Source organism: Stomoxys calcitrans, chromosome 2 (assembly GCF_963082655.1).
Source record: "Stomoxys calcitrans chromosome 2, idStoCalc2.1, whole genome shotgun sequence".
NCBI classification, from domain to species: domain Eukaryota; kingdom Metazoa; phylum Arthropoda; class Insecta; order Diptera; family Muscidae; genus Stomoxys; species Stomoxys calcitrans.
The window spans coordinates 186,768,279-186,786,715 of record NC_081553.1 but is presented as its reverse complement, the minus strand read 5'-3'; the positions used below and the strand labels follow the sequence as shown (position 1 = coordinate 186,786,715).

Genomic DNA, 18,437 nt, shown 5'->3' with positions numbered 1-18,437 from the left:
TACTCCTTTGAAAGTTAGCGTGTTTTCGAGAGGCAGATGGACGGACATGGTCTTAGACGCATATTTCAAGGTGTTACAAACGGAACGACGAAATTAGAATAGGGGGTTTACTATGGGGGGTACAAAAATAAAATAAAAATATATAAAACAAAATAAAAAAACACAATATAAAAAAAATCAAAATTATAAAAAAAAAACATAAAAATAAAAATAGAAATTAAAAAAAAAATATATAAAAAAACTAGAAAGTACAAATAAGAAATACACAAAAAAATTATAAAAAATAAAAAATATATAAAAAATAAAAAATATATAAAAAATAAAAATTATAATAAAATAAAAAATATATAAAAAATAAAAATTATAATAAAATAAAAAATGTATAAAAAATAAAAAATACATAAAAAATGAATTATAAATAAAAATTAAAATATACGTAAAAAATTAAAAAATACATAAAAAATAAAATTAAAAACCTATTTAAAAAAAAAAAATCTCTTTATGGGGACGCACATTAATATTTCGAATTATATTGAGTATGGTACTACTCCATTCTCATCGCTTGTACATACCAAAGCTTTGCATTCCTTCTCCCACTTAGCCTCACAAATATCCAACTCAAGTTTTTCCAACACTCAATAACTCATCACAATGTGATACAAGTATGATTATAAGGGTCCCAAAATATGTTTTGAAATTTTTATTGGAAAATTATTGCAGCCGACACTTTCTTGACAAGTTATGCAGCTTCAACATATCAAGCCAACCAAAAAAAAATAAAATTATGACCCTTGTCATTGTTTGAAAGAGAAATAAAAAAAAAAACAGAAACAAGAAAAAACAACAAATTCAAGAAATTCCTAACCCTGTGGGTTCTTGCTTAGCTGGTGTCGGTGGCGTTGCATTTTGCTGTTGCCTTAACTAAAAATTCTTGACGACTTTGACTTCAACAAAGATCGCTATCGTCATGGCTGGTTGAAAGAATTCCACTTTTTATTCATTGTTGTAGCTGATGATATTGCCTATGAGATGACCGCCAAAAACAAAGCTAAGACAAAAACAAGAAAAGAAGAAAAGGCAACAGCAACAACACACAGAGATCAGCAACAGATCCATCAAAATGATATGTTTATCTGTGAATACCATAAAAGGGCCAGCAGCAAAGTAAAACGCCAAGTCATTGGGAACAGTGGTCTAAATGGTGGAAGACGAATAAGATTTAACGATTTAACAAAGACGAGAACTCGGCTGTTTTCAAACTTTTTAGATCTAGAATGGACAAGTCAAAGTATACATTAGTCTAAGGTAGAAGAAGTATGAATTGTGACAGTTCTAAAGGGGAATCTCTGAAATTTTGATGCCTTTAAGATCTAAACTGGACAACAGCTTAAATATACAACTCTGTATAACAGTCTTTAAATATCAGTCTGCTATGAGCACTAAGCAATGTTTTATTTGACAATTCAAGAACTCTCTTACTCTCTTTCTTTTTTCCTCTCTCCCTCTCTCTTTCTCTCCTTCATTCTACCACTGCTGATTGTATGCCATAAGAAATTCCCTCTCTGGGATTTTAAGGTAGATGAAGAATGAGCTTTAACAATTCTAAGGGTGAATCTCTGAGATGTTGTTGCTTTTAAGATCTAAACTGGGCAACAGCATAAATGTATAACTCTGTACAATGCCTCAGTATGTTATGTGCTTTAAACAATGTTTTGATTGACAATTCAAGATCTCTCTCAATCTTCCTCAGTTTTTCTTTCTCTCATTATATCTCTCATTATATCTCACTCTCATTATATCTCTCTCATTATATCTTTCACTCATTATATCTCTCTCTCATTATATATCTCTCTCTTTCTCATTATATCTCTCTCTCATTATATATCTCTCATTTTATTAATTGAATTTAAAATTTTTCGGGTTAACCCGATGGAGTCCTTCATCGGCCAAGGGCTACCGCCTCAGGGCACAACACACTGCTACGACTACAACAGCAAATCTATAGGGCACCCCTACTCGATACCTGAAATTATATAGGTTTTTATACCTTACACTACTACAATACTTAGTGCATGCGTTTGTAACACCCAAAAGGAAGAGATATGGACCCATTGATAAGCATACCGATCGACTCTCATTCGATCGTCTGTATGTCCGTCTGTCCATGTTAATTTGTGTACAAAATTACGTCGCATTTTTCATTCGATCGTCTTCAGTTTTCGACTTAGAGATAAAGTCTATTGAAATTGGAAAAAATCGGTTTAGATTTGGATATAGCTCCCATATATATGTTCGTCCGATTTGCAGTAATAATGTAATAAAATTATCATTTGTTAACCGGTTCTCAGGAAATTCGGCAGGAAGGATTTTCTCTTGACTCTCGAAATTACTAGTGAATTTCATAAATATCGGTTCAGATTAAGATATAGCTGTCATACATGTATATTGCCCAATTTTCCCTTCTAGAGCCACTGCACAACGCTTTCCTCTACAACCGCCACAATATCTGAGAAGTTTGGTTCAAATCGGTTCGGATATATATATATAGCTTCCATATATATGTTCGTCCGATTTTGAGAAAATTGCAATAAAGTGCTCATTTGTTAACCGATACTCTCGTAATTTGACAGGAGGTTTTCACTTCTAGAGCCACTACAAGCGCATTTATTGACCAATCTTGGTCAAACTTAGTACAATCGTTAAACAAACTACGAAACGCTTTCTTCGGAAACTACCACAATATCTGAGAAGTTTTGCTTCAAATCGATTCAGATTTAGTTATAGATCCCATATATATGTTCGTCAGATTTTGGGTAATTTGCAATAATGTTGTCATTTGTCAACCGTAGTTATAAAAGTTTGAAAGTTCGAAATTTGACGGATTGTTTAATAACCCATCTGATAACATCCGCCGAAGTCCGTCAAAATTGGTTCCGAACGGGATATAGCTCACACATTGTACTTATAGGGTAGGTGTAGGGAAGGTGTAGGGCATTATATTGTGGCCTCCGTAGCACAGAGGTTAGCATGTTCGCCTATGACGCTGAACGCCTGGGGTTGAATCCTGGTGAGAACATTAGAAACAATTTTAAGCGGTGGATATCGCCTCCTAAAGCTGGCAACATTTGTGAGGTACTATGTAGAAATTCTCCCCAAATTGGTATCACACTGCGGCCCTTATCATTGAGCTTAAAATTTGAATCGGACACCACTCAGTGATATGTGAGAAGTTTGCCCCAGTTCCTTAGTGGAATGTTCATGAGCAAATTTGCACTCGTAGGGCATTTTACAGTCGGCACCAGGGCTGCGGAATCTACCCCTCGACCCCGACCCCGACTCGGAGTCGGAGTATTAAGCCGGAGTCGGAAAGCGGTTCGGAGTCGGAGCTAACGAATCAAACTCCAACTCCGGTTCAATAGTCCGACTCCGACTTCGACTCCGGCCTCAAAAACTTGACTCCGTAGCCTTGGTCGGCACCGATCGACCGACCACCGATCGGGTGGCCACCGACCTTTGCCACGTTCTAGGTACACATCTACGTATGAAATATAGAAATTAATTGGAATTTTTAAAAATCAATTTAAAAAATTAATTGAAAATTGAAAATTTTTTTTATTGAGTATGCAATTCTTTTAATTGAAAAATTTGTCAATTACATTTTCAAGAATGGTGATTGATATTATCATTTTCGTGTTTGAAGCAGTATCAATTAAAAAATTAATTGGATCAATTAATTTCGTGATTGAAACCGAGTTTTATTTATTTCTGTGTAATGAACCTAGATAAGCAGACCAGAACTATATACCTGTATAACGAATTTCAAATTTCAGGAGCTCTTGGCTAGATTGTCAGACAAATCGTTAAACAAACTACGAACTTAAAGTGGAACTCTCTCTGCCCTCTACTGCAACATAAGCACCCAACAAGTATTCTCTAGTTTTCTCTTTCTCGATGTCCCGCTAGCTTTGGCAGGAATTGGTAATTTTTTTGTATTCTTTGAGCCACTGTATACATGACCCATACCAAAATCAATTGGAAAAAAACGAGAATACAAACACAGAGAGGGACAAACACATACATACATACGAGTACATACATACAAACATAAGTACATCCAAAACATCTTGTTAAGACTTACCAATTCGTTGTGAGAACTGGAATTTTCATCAACATGAGTCTCCCCATCATTGCCATGATTCTCTGCATCATTTGGGGCATGAGACTGGGAGGGAGAGGAGGCCGACGACGAGTAGGAGGAGGAGGATGAGGCATGATCAGCCGCATTATTGTCATCATTTGCTCCAGCATTTAGGCGGTGGTGGTGATCGCGAACATGATCGACATCAACTTCATCGTCATTATTATCATGATCATCAACGTCTTGGTCCACATCATCGCTATTTCTTGTTTTATGCAATGCACTGGGGTCACCATCATTATCCCGATGTTGTTGTTGTTGTTGTCGGCTATTGTTAAAGCGAGAAGATGTGGCTGACAATGATGATGATGACAATGTGCTTGTGGATGAATTTGCAGCAGATGTTGTTGCCGTTGTTGATGATGACATTTCACATTTTTGTGGTTGTTGCTGCTGCTGCAGTCTTTGTACAGGTTCTGCTGCTTCCTTGCAATTGGTGGCTAATGTTGAAGGGGCGGGTGATGTCGTTGTTATTGTGGTTGTATTAGCTTTACTGTTCAATGATTTTTCTGAATTTGTTTTTTGTTGTTGCTGCTGTTGTTGTTGCTGTAGGATTTTTAATTTTGTCGATGATGGCAACATAACTTCGGGTTTATTGATATTTAAATTTTTGAATTTTTTACAATTACGCGGGGGGAATTTCACTGCAGCCGCACCCGAAGACGAGGAGGGTGATGACAATAACGTGGATGAGGAGGAGGATGAACATGCCGATGACGCCAATAATGATGATGATAATGATGATAAAGTTGGTGAACTAAGCAAAGAGTTTGGCTTTTTGGCGGTCTCCTTAGGCTTGGCGCATTCTTGCAGGGAGGAGGAGTTTGGCTTTTCCTGTTGTTCCACATGTTTCTTGGAGTCCTGAACCACATTCAACTCTTCCTGCTGCTCCGCATGCAACACAGTTTTATGATGAGTTTGCTTTTTCTGTGGGTGTTTATGGTGGCCTGAGGGTATGGGGGCTGCTATCACTTTGGCGCTTAATGAAGGTCCTAGGATTTTGGAACTTTGCAAAGGTCGACTGTGGTTTGCGTTACTATTACTCTGCTGCTGTTGTGAGGATGTTGTTGTAGTTCTATTGCCATTTTGCCTTGGTTCACGTCCCCTGCTGTCACCTTGACCATTTGTGGTTCTCGTTGTTGTTGTTGTTAGACCATGGCCCCCTTCATCCTCATCATCATCTTCTCTTTTGCCATTTTTATGCTTATCATAAGCTCTGGATTGACCCTCATGGTCTACCACATTCTCTTCCTCGCTTTTCGTTTGCTTAGCGGCAGCCGCTTCCTCATCTTCGGAATTCTCTGAATGGGCTGGTGAGGCAGAATTCGAAGATGCTGTGGCTCCCGCTGCCGATGTTGGTGTTGTACCGGCAGCAGTCGCTGTTGCTGATACTGGTGATGTTGATGATGATTGTTGCGCTGCTACTCCTGCTGGTAAAGGTGGTGAGCCCGGGCCAATTGAAATGCCTGCTGAGCCACTGCTATGGTGTTCGTTGGGATCTAATTGCAAGACACTTATTCGCTTACGATTAATCGATTTTGAGGGTTTCCCGGGAAACTTGGAACGACCCATAATAATTTGAATTTAGCATTTGGCGCGTAATTTTTTTCTTTGTTTGTTTAGCTTAGCTTTCAATAAAAAAACACTGGGACACTCCACCAAAAAAAAAAAACAAGCGCGGCAAAGCAACTTAAATTTTATTTTGGAATATTCTTTTTGTTGTTTTATATTTTCTCTTCTTTTCTAGAATTTTTTTTTTGTATGGTATGTTGCTTTTTTTCTCTTGCGTTTAATTTTATTATGCGTCCGGCGTTGTGACGTTCTTCGTTTTCACGGATAAACTGATTGTGTGCCGCCGCCTTGTGTTCCTGCCGCAAGTTATCGTTTAGTTTGGCTCTGTCCTCTCTCTGAACAATCAACAATGTTTTGTTTGGCAATTCAAGAACTCTTTTACTCTCCCTCTCTTTCTCTCTCACTCTCTCTTTCGCTCTCTGTAGGTTGAATGTCGTATGAATTTCGCTCCCTAGGGTTTATGCTATGCTGTTGTGTTTTAAGCCCCTTTGGAAGTCTCGTTTCCCTTGGGAATAAAATTTAATTGTTTGTTTGGTTGTAAACTTCCCCCTCTTTTAGACACGCACACACGCACACACCACACACTCACATTTATATTTACACACTCAGGCTGTTGTGCCAAATGTTTGTGCTATGGCTATGACTTAAACAAGGCAGGCAGCTGTTTTTATTATGTTTCGTTTATTTTAGGGTTTTATTGTGAGTGAATGTTGCGTGACAACTAAACAAGACATGCTGCTCTCTCACCCTCTGTTTATTTTTTTTATTTGGTTCGGGTGCTCTCTCGCTCTTTCTTTTATGGCTTAAAATCCCTTTTGCATTTTGCCATGCACTCGGGGTTTCTTAATGACGCCTGTTTTATGCTTAAATACCACCTTGGCGCGTCAAATGATGGTGTAATTATTTTATCACCTTTTCTCCCCTCTACCACTAAAAAAACTCAATTTCGTGGTAACCAATAGTAGTAGTAGCTGTTGTTGTTGTTACTATTGTATGTGCATTGAAGAAGAGTGGCAATAATGTGCAATGATGTTTTATTAAAGAGTGGCAGGCCTGTTGTTTTTCGACTTATTTTTGTTATAAGGCACCCTGCACGTGCTACGTTTAATGTTGTTGTTGTTGTTATTGGTGATAGATGACTTGGAGAATTTTGTAAGCAGGTTTTGTTATTTATCGCGCTCTCTTGAATTCAGTGAGCTGTTCTCTGAGGATTTTGGCTGCTCTTCTAAAATTCTTATTCAAATATTTTCATTCAATTTGTAATTGAGTGATTTTATGTGGTTGGAGTGTGTGTTTTACTATTTTATTTTGTTTTAAGCTCTCATGAGAAGTCGTGGATTTTGTTTTTTACATTTCCTTTGCTTCGGTTTGTTTTTTCCTTTAAATCTAAAGTGGTTTTTCAACTTTATTATGTATTATCCCTCATCGTCATGTGGCTGTTGCTGTTGCTGTGGTCTTTGATATGGCTGTTGTTGGTGGGGCGATGGAGCTGTGGTGCTAATGCTGGTGCTGCTTTTGTTTGTATTTGTGTGTGGGAAATCTAAGAAAACAACTTTTCTTTACAACTACTACTAGGCGGCTGCTACAGTTGCTAGAGTTTGATGTGATGATGACTACAACTACTTGTTTTTGGGGGATTCGAATGTTGCTATTTTCTTGGGGATTTGTTTTTCCTCTTCTTCTTTGTCTTCCTTATAGATGATGGTTGTTACTACTGCAGAGGGTGTTTAAGGGGTAGAGATATGGCCATTTATGTTATATACTGCTGCTGTTGCTGTTGCAGTTGCTACCTTTTACCTCTGCTGATGCTGTAACTCTTGCAAGTGGTCGCGTTGTTCTTGTCTCTGTTGTTGCTGGTGATTTTGTTGTTGCTGCTCTCGATTATAGTCCGTGTATTGGTAAATGCTATAGTCACCACTATAGTTGCTGCTATAATTGTTACTAAAATTACTATCGTATGTACCGACGTAGTTGCCGGAATAGGTTTGATTATTGCTGTATGTACTATTGCTGCTGCTGCTACTAGAGCTCTCACCGTTGTCAGAGCTGCTATGGCTGGATTTTTTGGTTGTTTTGAAATTTTTACTGTTGGTATTTCGGCTGTTATGGGACATGTGGTTGCTGTTATTTTTATATCCTTCTTATTGAGATTTTTGTATGTTAAAGTTAGTTGTTGCTATTGTTGGTGGTTGGTAGTGGTTGTTGTGATTTTGTCTGTAAATTGATTATTGGATGGAAATGTTGTGTTGAGTAAATAGATTATTGCTCAATTCAAAAAAAAATTGTGAAAAGGCACAGTAGGATGGCGATGGTTATGATCATGATGTTGTGGTGATGACAGTGGTGTAAATTATGTTTTATGAATTTATTAAAAGAAAAATTTGTGTTTCAATTTTGTTGGAAATTAAATATTAGGGTGCAATGAATAATATGTAGATATTTTATACATTCGATAATAACCCGAAAAGCAAAATTATGAAAAAAAAAATTGGAAAATGAAGCTCGAGTGTAAGAGGCATTTCAATTAGGTTTTCATTGACATAAGGTGGAAAAAGGAAATTAATAAATAATTTTTTTCGACATATTATGTAATTTCTTGGAGAACTTGCCAAAAGTTTTTAAAACACAAACATCAAACAAGAATTATTCTTAAAATTTTTGCAAGTTAGATTTACGGAAACCATTTTGTTGTCAAACAGCATTTGATGTTTTCTGTATAAGAAAAAAAAATGAAAATATATGGCTGTAAGCCCACTATGATTAAGAAGTTTGTTTTATGTCATGGGCATTAATATCCACTTGACTGCGAAATTGCATTAATATCCACACGAAAACAACATAAATTGCAATAAAATGTAATATTTAAGGAAATCAAAGAAAAAAAATATTTCCCCAAGAAAACAATTTTTTTTTCAACCTTTTTGACAAATCCTACTGACAAGTTTGGGTGGTTCCAAACGAAATCGCGATCTAGAAACCCCGTTAAATACTATTACAAAGCAAAAAACACATTTTTTGTCTAATTTTAAAAAAACAAGGTTTTTATACCCTCCACCGAAGGATGGGGTTATATTCATTTTGTCATTCCGATTGCAACACACCGAAATATCCATTTTCGACCCTAAAAGTATACATATTCTTGATCGTCGTAAAAATCTAAGACGATCTAGCCATGTCTGTCCGTCTGTCTGTTGAAATCACGCCACAGTCTTAAAAAATAGAGATATTGAGCTGAAACTTTGCACAGATTTTTTTTGTCCATAAGCAGGTTAAGTTCGAAGATGGGCTACATCGGAATATAGCCCCCATATAGACCGATCCACCGATTTAGGTTCTTAAGCCCGTAAAAGGCGCATTTATTGTTCGATATCGCCGGAATTGGAGACAGTGAGTTGCGCTAAGGACTTTGACATCCTTCTTAAATTTGGTCCAGATTGTATTTGATTTTAATTGTATTTTTCAAATATTTTTTTTTTTGTATTTTTTTAATAACTTTTCTTTCTTTTTTTATTTTTTTTTTTAATTTATTTAATTTTAATACATATTTTTTTTTTAATTTTTAGAATTTTTTGCATTTCTTTTAGAATTATTTTAATTAAACAATACACATAAAAATTGTTTTATGCCCAATTCCATAATTGCTTTTTACTTTTTTAAAATTTTTAATTTTTTTCGTAATAATTTTCTTTTTTAATTATTTTTTTTGAAAATATTTTTTATTTTTCATTAACTAAAAAAAATAAATTGCAATAAAAATTTAGTGTTTAGCAAAATCAAAAGGAAGAAAACAAATTTTTTATTTTTTGTTTTTTTTTAGATTGTTTTTCATCTATACAAGATATAATAAAATGTTTTAAAATATTAAAAAAAATTAATAAATTTTCTTAATCTCTGCATTTTTTTAATCTCTTTATTTTTTTAATTTTTTTTTTTTAATTTTTAAAATTTTAAAAATTGTTTTCAGAATTGCTTTAATTAAAGAATACACAGTTAAAATTATTATATGTTTAAGTTCTTAATTCTTTTTTTAATTTTGTTTTATAAACAATACCTTTCTTTTTAAACTTTTTTTCTTAATTTTTTTTTATTTAAAATTTTTTTTTTTATTTTTGAAAGTAGTTTCTTATTTTTTATTTAACGACCAGAATTTTACGATGTCCGTGTGCCCGACAGATAGGTCTGTTTGCTGCACACTGGTTAAGTTCTTGAACGGGCCAAATCGGATCATATATGTTCTCTCTAATTTTTATGAGGTTTTTATATTCTCTATTTTTTATGATTTTTAATAATTTGCTTTTTTTTAATTTTTTTTATTTTTCTGTGTTTTTAATTTTTTATTCTTTTTTTTACTTTTCCTTTTTTATTCCTTTTTTTTTAATTTTAAATTTTTTATTTTTTTTTTACTTTTTATTTTTAAATTTGTTTTACTTTTAATTTTTTTTTATTTTTTTGTGCCAAGTACGGTTCAAATCGGTCTATAACCTGACATTTTTAGCTCCCATATCCCGATTTGACTTCTTGAGTCTTTACAATCCGCAATTTTAGTCCGATTTGGCTGGAATTTTGCATGTGGTGTTTTGTTCCGACAGTGCCAAGTACGGTCCAAATCGGTCTATAACCGTATATAGCTCCCATATAAACCGATCTCCCGATTCTTCTTGAGCCCTTACAAGCCGCAATTTTTGCCCGATTTTGCTGAAACTTTTCATGTAGTGTTCTGTTATGACATTCAACAACTGTAATTAGTAAAGCCCAAATCGGTGTACAACCTGGTATAGCTCCCACATAAATCGATCTGCCAATTTGACTTCTTGAGTCCTTACAAGCCGCAATTTTAGTCCGATTTGGCTGAAATTTTGCATGGATTAATAATTTATATTTTTTTTATTTTTTTTTTTGTTTTTTTCAATTCAATTTGTTTTTATTTTTTTTTAATTTTTTATTTATTTTTGAAATTGTTTTGTAATTTTATTTATATTTTTTAATTTTTTAAAAATGTAAAACTTTTTTGTTTTTGTTTTTGTTTCTTTTGTTTTTTATTAAAAATTTTTTAAATAGTATTTATTTTTAATTTAAATATTTTTTTTTTTTAATTTTGAATAGAATATTTTTTTAAAAATTTTTAATTATTTACTAATCAAACAGATAAATGGCTGAATTGTAAACTAGCCATAACATTTAAAAAATTAAATTTGCACAATTTTATTAATAATTTTAATTTTTTATTTTATTATATTTTTTATTTTATTTATTTTTAATTCCAGTTTGGCATCCCTATTCATACTAGGGCTGTGATGGCTAGAGTCAAACGACAAGCACACCAATGCGTATAAGTAATTGTAGGTGACAGTTACTCACAACACAAATGTTGCCATACCGTTCACTACAACAAACTTTAACCTTTGCAAGGAGGAGAAGAGCAGACAAAATGGTATATTAAGAAAACAAAAAGAGCCAATTGCAGAGGGGAGAAAGCAGACCTAACATGCAAATAACTTAAGATATTTGAATAAGAAAAAAATGTAAAACGTAAAAAATCTAATTCTTGGATTTAATAACATTGGATTTCTAAAATACCCCCTTTTTCATATAATATTAAAAATAAATGTTCATGTAAAAACTTTCGTAATTATTCATTTGTATGCAGATAGAAATGTGAAAGAGTATGAGTGCATGTGTATTTTAAAGTGTTGTAATAGAGAAGGGTGTTTTGGGTAGAATTTATTTAAAAATCCTTCTTACCGTTTATTGTGTAGTCTATTGTATGCTATGCAGGATGATTTTTTCCATTTACAGAATATTTGTTGTTGCAGTTTATGTAGTTTTACTTCTTGCTTACTATTTTTTACGATTCTAGCTTAGGAACATTTCTGGGAAAACTGTTTTGTCCTTAATCCTTGTTTTTTTGGTGATGCTATTTTTTTCTCCTTTTGTTTTGCCCAATCTCTTACAGGATCTGTCTGCGTTTTATTCTTGACTTATCCCTTGGATTGTTTTCATTCAAATATTTTCTAGAGTTTTCTGGCACGGCGCAAATTCTTTGCTTTTTTTGCTGCGCATCAAGAAAATGAGGATGGGTTGTCTGTGCCCAATGTATTGCTGGCTGGCTGGTAAGTTGGCTGGCTTTGTGGTTTTTGCGTTTTACATGCAAATATTTTCCAGTTGTTGTTGCTGTTCTTGTTACTTTTCCTTCCTTTCTTCCCGACTTCTATGTGCAGAGCGATTGACACAACGTAAATCAAGCACCACCAACAAAAAACAACCAAAGTCAATGATGATGACGACGCACAGGCAAAGAAATTGATGAAGATGCATCCCAAAATGGAACAAAAGAAGAGGGAAAAAGAAAATCTTGGTTACAACATTTTCAACGTCTTTTTCAAAAAACGAAAAAAGGAAATTCTTTGAGAGATTTTTGGTGTGTTGGTTTTTTTTATTTATTTCAAACAGGAATGTTGCCACTGTGTGTTAGTGTTGATGAATGGATGTGGATGGTGGATGAGGAATGTTCTGGGATAGCAAAGAATGATAGTAAAAGCTCCAGCAAGGGATTCTTTGTTGGTTCATGATGTGGACAGGGGTTGGGATGTTAATATTTGAATATGTTGTGGTGCGTGTGTATGTATAAGTGCTGGCGTTATGAATGGATGATGATAACGTTGTTTGTCTTTAGAGTGTTCTTAAGTTGACCAAGTTGTATTTTCCTTTTTGCCGAATCCAGGGATATAATCTTAATTGTTTGTGGAGCTTCTAATGTGTGAGATGTTTAGGTGCATGTGTTTGTATATGTCTAGGTATGTGTTTGTATGTAGAAGGAATATACGTATATATATATGGATGTCAGGTATGTTAAAAGGAAAATTGCCAATTCTTTAGGTATAGGACTATTTGAGGATATATTAAGGATATGGGAGTATGCTGGCAAGCAAGATAGAAGCGTTTCTATAGAAAATCTGTAAAATGTGGTTAATATGATATGGCAATAAATATGATGTAAGCTCTTTTTTGCGGTGGCAATACAATTTACCATCGTTTATTATATTAAATAACGTGGGCAGCTAATTATTCTTATCACTATATGTATTTACATAAAAATCAATGTTAATAAAAAAAACACAAGATATGAGCCATAAACATACTGATAGTACCCTTAGCGATATTTATTTATTTTCCGCTTAACAACAGGTGTTGTGAAGTATTTATATTAAATTAATCGACAAAATAAGAATTTGACGAAAAAAACAAAATTATAAAAAATATATGAAAAATTATAAAATAATTTTTAAAAAAATATTGAATATACAAAAAAAAAATATTAAAAAAAATAAAAACAAACAAAAAAAAAATGTATATTAAAAAAATAAATAGCTTTTCAAACCTATTTTTGTAAACTTTTTATAACAAGTATGCAAGTTTAGATGACAGTCTAATGTAGTTTGTGAATATCAGGTTTCTCTCTGATATCGTTCCGATGGTATTTTAAGCCCTTAAAGCAATGTTCTCTTTACAAAAGCTATGCTACATATACACTATTGTGAATTACCACTATTTGATATCAGCTGTTGTTGGCATATGATATCCAACTTTTTTTTATACTCATGAAGACGCCAGGCAAAGTCAATAAATTTAAAATAGAAATGATAATTAACCATAATATGGTTAGTTGACATATTTTCTATTTCGAGGCAAGTTGAATATGTTCTTGTATTAAATTAAACAACAAAATAAAAATTTGACAAAAAAAATTATTAAAAAATTCTAAAAAATATGAAAAATTATAAAATAAATATAAAAAATATTAACCATATAAAAAAAAATATAAAACAAAAAAAATATGTAAAATATATAAAACAAACTTAACAATTAGTTTTTAAAAGCTTTTCAACCCTAATTTTATGAATTTTTAATAACAAGTATGCAACTTTAGATGACAATCTAATGTAGTTTGAGAATATCAGGTATCTTTCTGATAACTTCTCCAATGCTATTTTAAGCTAGTGCTCTGAGTACAGTGTTCTCTTTACAAAAGCTATGTTTCATATACACTATTGTGAATGATTACTAACTAGTATCAGCTGTTGCTGGCATATGATATCCAACTTTTTTTTCTATACTCTTGAAGACGCCAGGCAAAGAGAATAAATTTAAAATAGGAACGATAATCAACCATATTGTGGTTTTTTAACATACTTCCTATTTCGGGGCAAGTCGAATATGTTCTTGTATGTTCAATCTAAACAAATGGAATGGAAAACACCCCACGGTACCACCGAAAGGTTACAAACCAGAGTTGTCGTGTTACTCAAAATGTTACTGCAATGTTAGAAAACTTTTTATTTTCGACATGTTTTCGTAAAACTCACAGCGACGCTCCTCGGTAGCCGAGTTATAAACGTACTTAGCATACTCATACCAGTGCGCGGGCGTCGCTACTCTCGATTTAAGGGTTAGGCCCGTTTCGCCGAAATTTGTGTAAGGCCCCTCGACACCCTTTTGAAATTAGACCCAAATCGGTCTAGATTTGGATATAGCTGCCATTTAAACCGATCTCTCGATTTATGGTTTTGGACCCATAAAAGACGCATTTATTATCTGATCTCGCCGAAATTTGGGACAGTGTATTGTGTTAGGCCCTTCGACATCTGTCTGCAATTTGGCAAAGATCGGTCCAGATTTGGGTAAAGCTGCCACATAGACCGATTTCTCGATTTAAGGTCTTAGACCCATAAAAGGCCCATTTATTGCCCGTTTCGCCGAAAATTTTGACAGTGAGTTGTGTAAGGCCCCTCGAAATGAATATAGCTGTCAAATAGACCGATTTCTCGATTTAAGCTCTTAGGCCCATAAAAGGCGTATTTATTGTCCAATTTTTTTTTTTTCTATTTTCATTTTAGAGTCCACCATATGACGCTGAAGACCTAAGTTAAAAACTCGATAAGAGAATCAACATAATCTTCAGAGTCCATATTAGCGAACTGGCGACAATTGTAAGGTCTGCAGCCATATATAACGTGCCTACTAAGTGGGGTCGCTTTGCTGCACTGCACTCAGACTCGTCTCTAAAAAGGCGGTATCACAGAGCTACAATATGAATCGGACATTAATTTTTGACATGAATGAAGAACCACGCTGTTACTTAATGGAAAATTCGTGGGCAGATTTTGTCCAAGCAACCTAAATCCAAAAAATCAGTCATCTGTAAATAAACATTTTATGCCAGGACATAAGCCAAACCACCTTGATTGATGTCAAATACGAAATTTTTAATTTGCGTGCCCATGCGAAATCATGAATCATAATGAATTTAAACATTGCAGCCGAATTGAACTCACGAAGTAGAAAAAAACCCTCATTTACAGCAAATCAAATTAACCCGGTTGCAAAAAAAAAACCTACAACAACAAAGGTCTCTTCACTCTCCACAATGACTACTAAGGCCGACAAGCAAACAAACACTCACACTGAATTCAACCAAATCGCATGACAAATTAATTTAGTGTTGCCGTTTTATGGATGTAAGTGGGTATGTGTGTGTTTACACATTATGCATTTTATGTGGTGAATGTGGCAACAAATGCTTGCTTACTTTGGCTTTACTGCTTGGGCGAATGAATCAAATGAAAAGGTTACACTTTTGGTGTTTACAAAACAGGATGCCAAACAGCCGTATGCTTGTTTTGGCTTTCATGTAAACTACCCTTTTTGTGCGGTTTTACGGGATGAAGTCGGCTGTGTCCGAATTTACTACCGCCTCAACCACAGCAAATGGGAATCCAATAAAGCAAACGTAACAATTCAAGGATATTAGTTAAACCACCTTTATTTACATTTTTATTTAGAGCATGCAAATGTTTGTGAAATTGTGAAACTTTTTTTCCCCTTTGGAAAATGTGATGTTTTCCTAACCCTGCCTTATTATGGCACTTTAATATGTACCATTCATTTTGGCAACTTTTTTGCATTCAAAATTTAACCGTGACTTTTACATTCTTAATGGCGTTGCCACTGTTTTGTGCTTTTTTTTACTCTTTTCTTTTTCTGCAGTCGCAAGGAGATCAAATGCATTCTAACTACCAGCCAACCATGCCACACAAAGTAAATTCAACCAGGCATGCACCACAACACAAGCGCTATAAAACATCAACACGGTATTTATTCCACCAAGCACATTTGATAGACAGCCAGAAGGAATTTGGCAGAGAGACGAAGAGAGCAAGTGTGAGCGAAAGATACAAGGATTGCATACAAACATGCATGTCGACAACATAGCCATGCTGGTATAAATTTGCTCATTTTTCCGTTCTCTTCGACGCATAATCAGCTTAATTGACAAAGAAAAGTTTAAGAAAATACAACAGCTGCAAAAAAGCAACTTAAATTAACAATGTAACAAAAAAGAAGGAGCTAGCAAAAGATGCTATTGGTTGCTGCAGTGCTGTGATTGTAATGAAGAGGAGGTGGGAAATTAAGTTTCTCACTACCAAACGATTACCTAGCAACAACAGAGGGTAAACAAAGAGGAGAATAATAAAAATTCAGAGATGGTATTTGAGTTACTTTGGTACAATGTTTTGGTATATGTCCGGTTCAACCAAAACCCAGGGGATGACCCCTACATATGCAGTGCATTGCGTTGGAGAGGATAGTAAAGAAACGAATGGGGGAAGGGGTGAGTAGTGTTTATTGACATTCGTTTTGAATTTCTGTACGTCGTAAGTAGCGGAAAAGACATCTGCCGGAAGTCGATTCCACATACACAACCGTCCTTGGGAAAAAATAATTTTCTCGGTATTCCATGGTTCGATCAGCTGGCTAATCGTAATGCGCTTCTAGAAAATCGGTGTGCGCTTCTAGAAAATCTTGTATATCTGACCAAACAACCTCAAGTCAGGAATCAGAAGACTGATTTCCGAAGAACACACACCGTGGAAGAATCGATAGAATAGCGCCAAACAACACCAACGCCCGCCTCTGGACACGGTCAAGCAGCTCCAGGGATAATTTTAGAGCTCCGGCCCATATATGCGAGTTATATGCCATCCTCGGCCTGATGTACGTAGTGTAGATATTAAGAAGATCAGAGAGAGTGAAATATTTCTTCCACCGCTTAAGAAAGCCCAAGCACTTGAATGCTTCCTTCGACACTTCGAATATATGTATTGACTAACGGACATTGAATCTTCATGCCCATCAAGAGCCTCTGACTGCCTAATATCTACACCGTCGGTAGATATTGACGATTGTAAAGTGTCAGTGAAACGTTTGTGGAACGTTTGTGGAACAACAAACACCACTCCGTCTTGCGTGCATTAAAATCCACTCAGTTCATTCGACCCCACTTAGAAATGGCCAGTAAATCTTGGCAGAGTGTAACGTCCATAATCCGTCTCCTGTACTTCAAACTCTCGAAGACTCGGCCTATGGTCGAAGGAAAATTAATGACAGAGGTTGCTGTCATTCGCGAAAGAGTAGATCGGAATCGAAATCAGACCAAGTTAAAAGGCGTTAAGTTCGGCCTAGCCGAACTTTGGGAACCCACCACCATGGATTCTGCTAAAATATGGGAACAATATCTAGTTACCGACGAATTTGGCACAGTTGTTGGAGGTCATAACAGAACATTATGTGCATAATTTCAGCCAAATCTGATCAAAATTGAGGCTTCCAGGAACCCAAGAAATCAAATCAGGAGATCGGTTTATGTGGGAGCTATATCAGGTTCTTGACCGATTTGGACGGTACTTGGCACAGTTGTCGGAAGTCATATCAGGATAGTACATGCAAAATTTTAGCCAAACGGATGAAAATTGAGGCTTCCAGGGACTCAAGAAATCAAATCGGGAGATCGGTTTATATGGCAGCTATATCGGGAGTGTCGAAGCAGAGCAACTTTACCTTCAGTAACAATGCCTGAATTAGGAGAGGTATGACGAGAAAAACAGAGTGGAGTAGAGTAACGTCGTTTTCGCAGGAAGGAAAGCTTTCATTTGCTTTCAATCGTGAGTGTGAGCGAATCACGAGGCTTCGAAATCAGAATGAAGTACGAAAGCTCTCCCAAAGAATTGCACATTAGACCGATATCTTTTGGAAAGCTGACTGAAAAACAACAAGGCCGCAGAAATTTAGGATCATACATACATCTTTACTAGGCGAAATCCCAAAGGCCCAAAAGGTCTGAATCGTCTATAACCCTGCGAAATAAAAACACAAGCGCAGGTGGAGAAAGCCTATAAACAAATTCTAGATGGACTTGTGGAGCTTCGTGAAAGATAGTTATATTAGAGGTCTCTAGGCGATAAAGATGAAAGGGTATATGCAGAAGCCACACAATGAATGGACAAAGTCTAGTTAGGAAGCGCAACCCTTTATTTTTCAATGAATAACTTAGCATCGAAAATTATGAAGAAGTCAAGAACCCAAATGCAAATTTTGTCCATGAATATTCCATTAAGGAACAGGGGAAACTTCTCACCTATCGCGATTCAAGTTTACAATCAATTATAAGGGGCCTCCTTTTTATAGCCGAGTCCGAAAGGCGTGCCACAGTGCAACACCTCTTTAGTGAGAAGTTTTTTACATGGCAAAGTACCTAACAAATGTCGCCAACATTAGGTAGGGATAACCGTCGCTGAAAATGTTTTCTTATATTCTCGCCAGGACTTGAACC

General features: G+C 35.1%; 1 protein-coding gene and 1 long non-coding RNA gene across 4 annotated transcripts in view; both read right to left on the bottom strand.

Moving 5' to 3' along the window:
* The window catches only part of LOC106086238 (histone-lysine N-methyltransferase trithorax), a 55,178-nt gene extending 48,836 nt beyond the window's left edge, over positions 1–6,342 (bottom strand). For both annotated transcript variants that reach the window (XM_013250818.2, XM_013250819.2), the window contains exon 1: positions 4,139–6,342. In XM_013250818.2, the coding sequence (XP_013106272.2) occupies positions 4,139–5,770 (1,632 nt within the window). In that variant the 5' untranslated portion in view covers positions 5,771–6,342. The remainder of the gene's footprint in view (positions 1–4,138) is intronic.
* LOC106086239 (uncharacterized) overlaps positions 6,343–18,437 on the bottom strand; it is a 76,825-nt gene continuing 64,730 nt past the window's right edge. Inside the window, exons 3-4 of one of the 2 annotated variants that reach the window (XR_001221102.2) lie at positions 11,513–11,978; positions 6,343–7,870 (exon numbers count right to left, since the gene is read on the bottom strand). This is a non-coding gene — a long non-coding RNA (uncharacterized LOC106086239). Of the gene's footprint in view, positions 7,985–11,512; positions 11,979–18,437 lie in introns of both variants that reach the window. The other variant, XR_001221101.2, reaches the window with a different exon arrangement.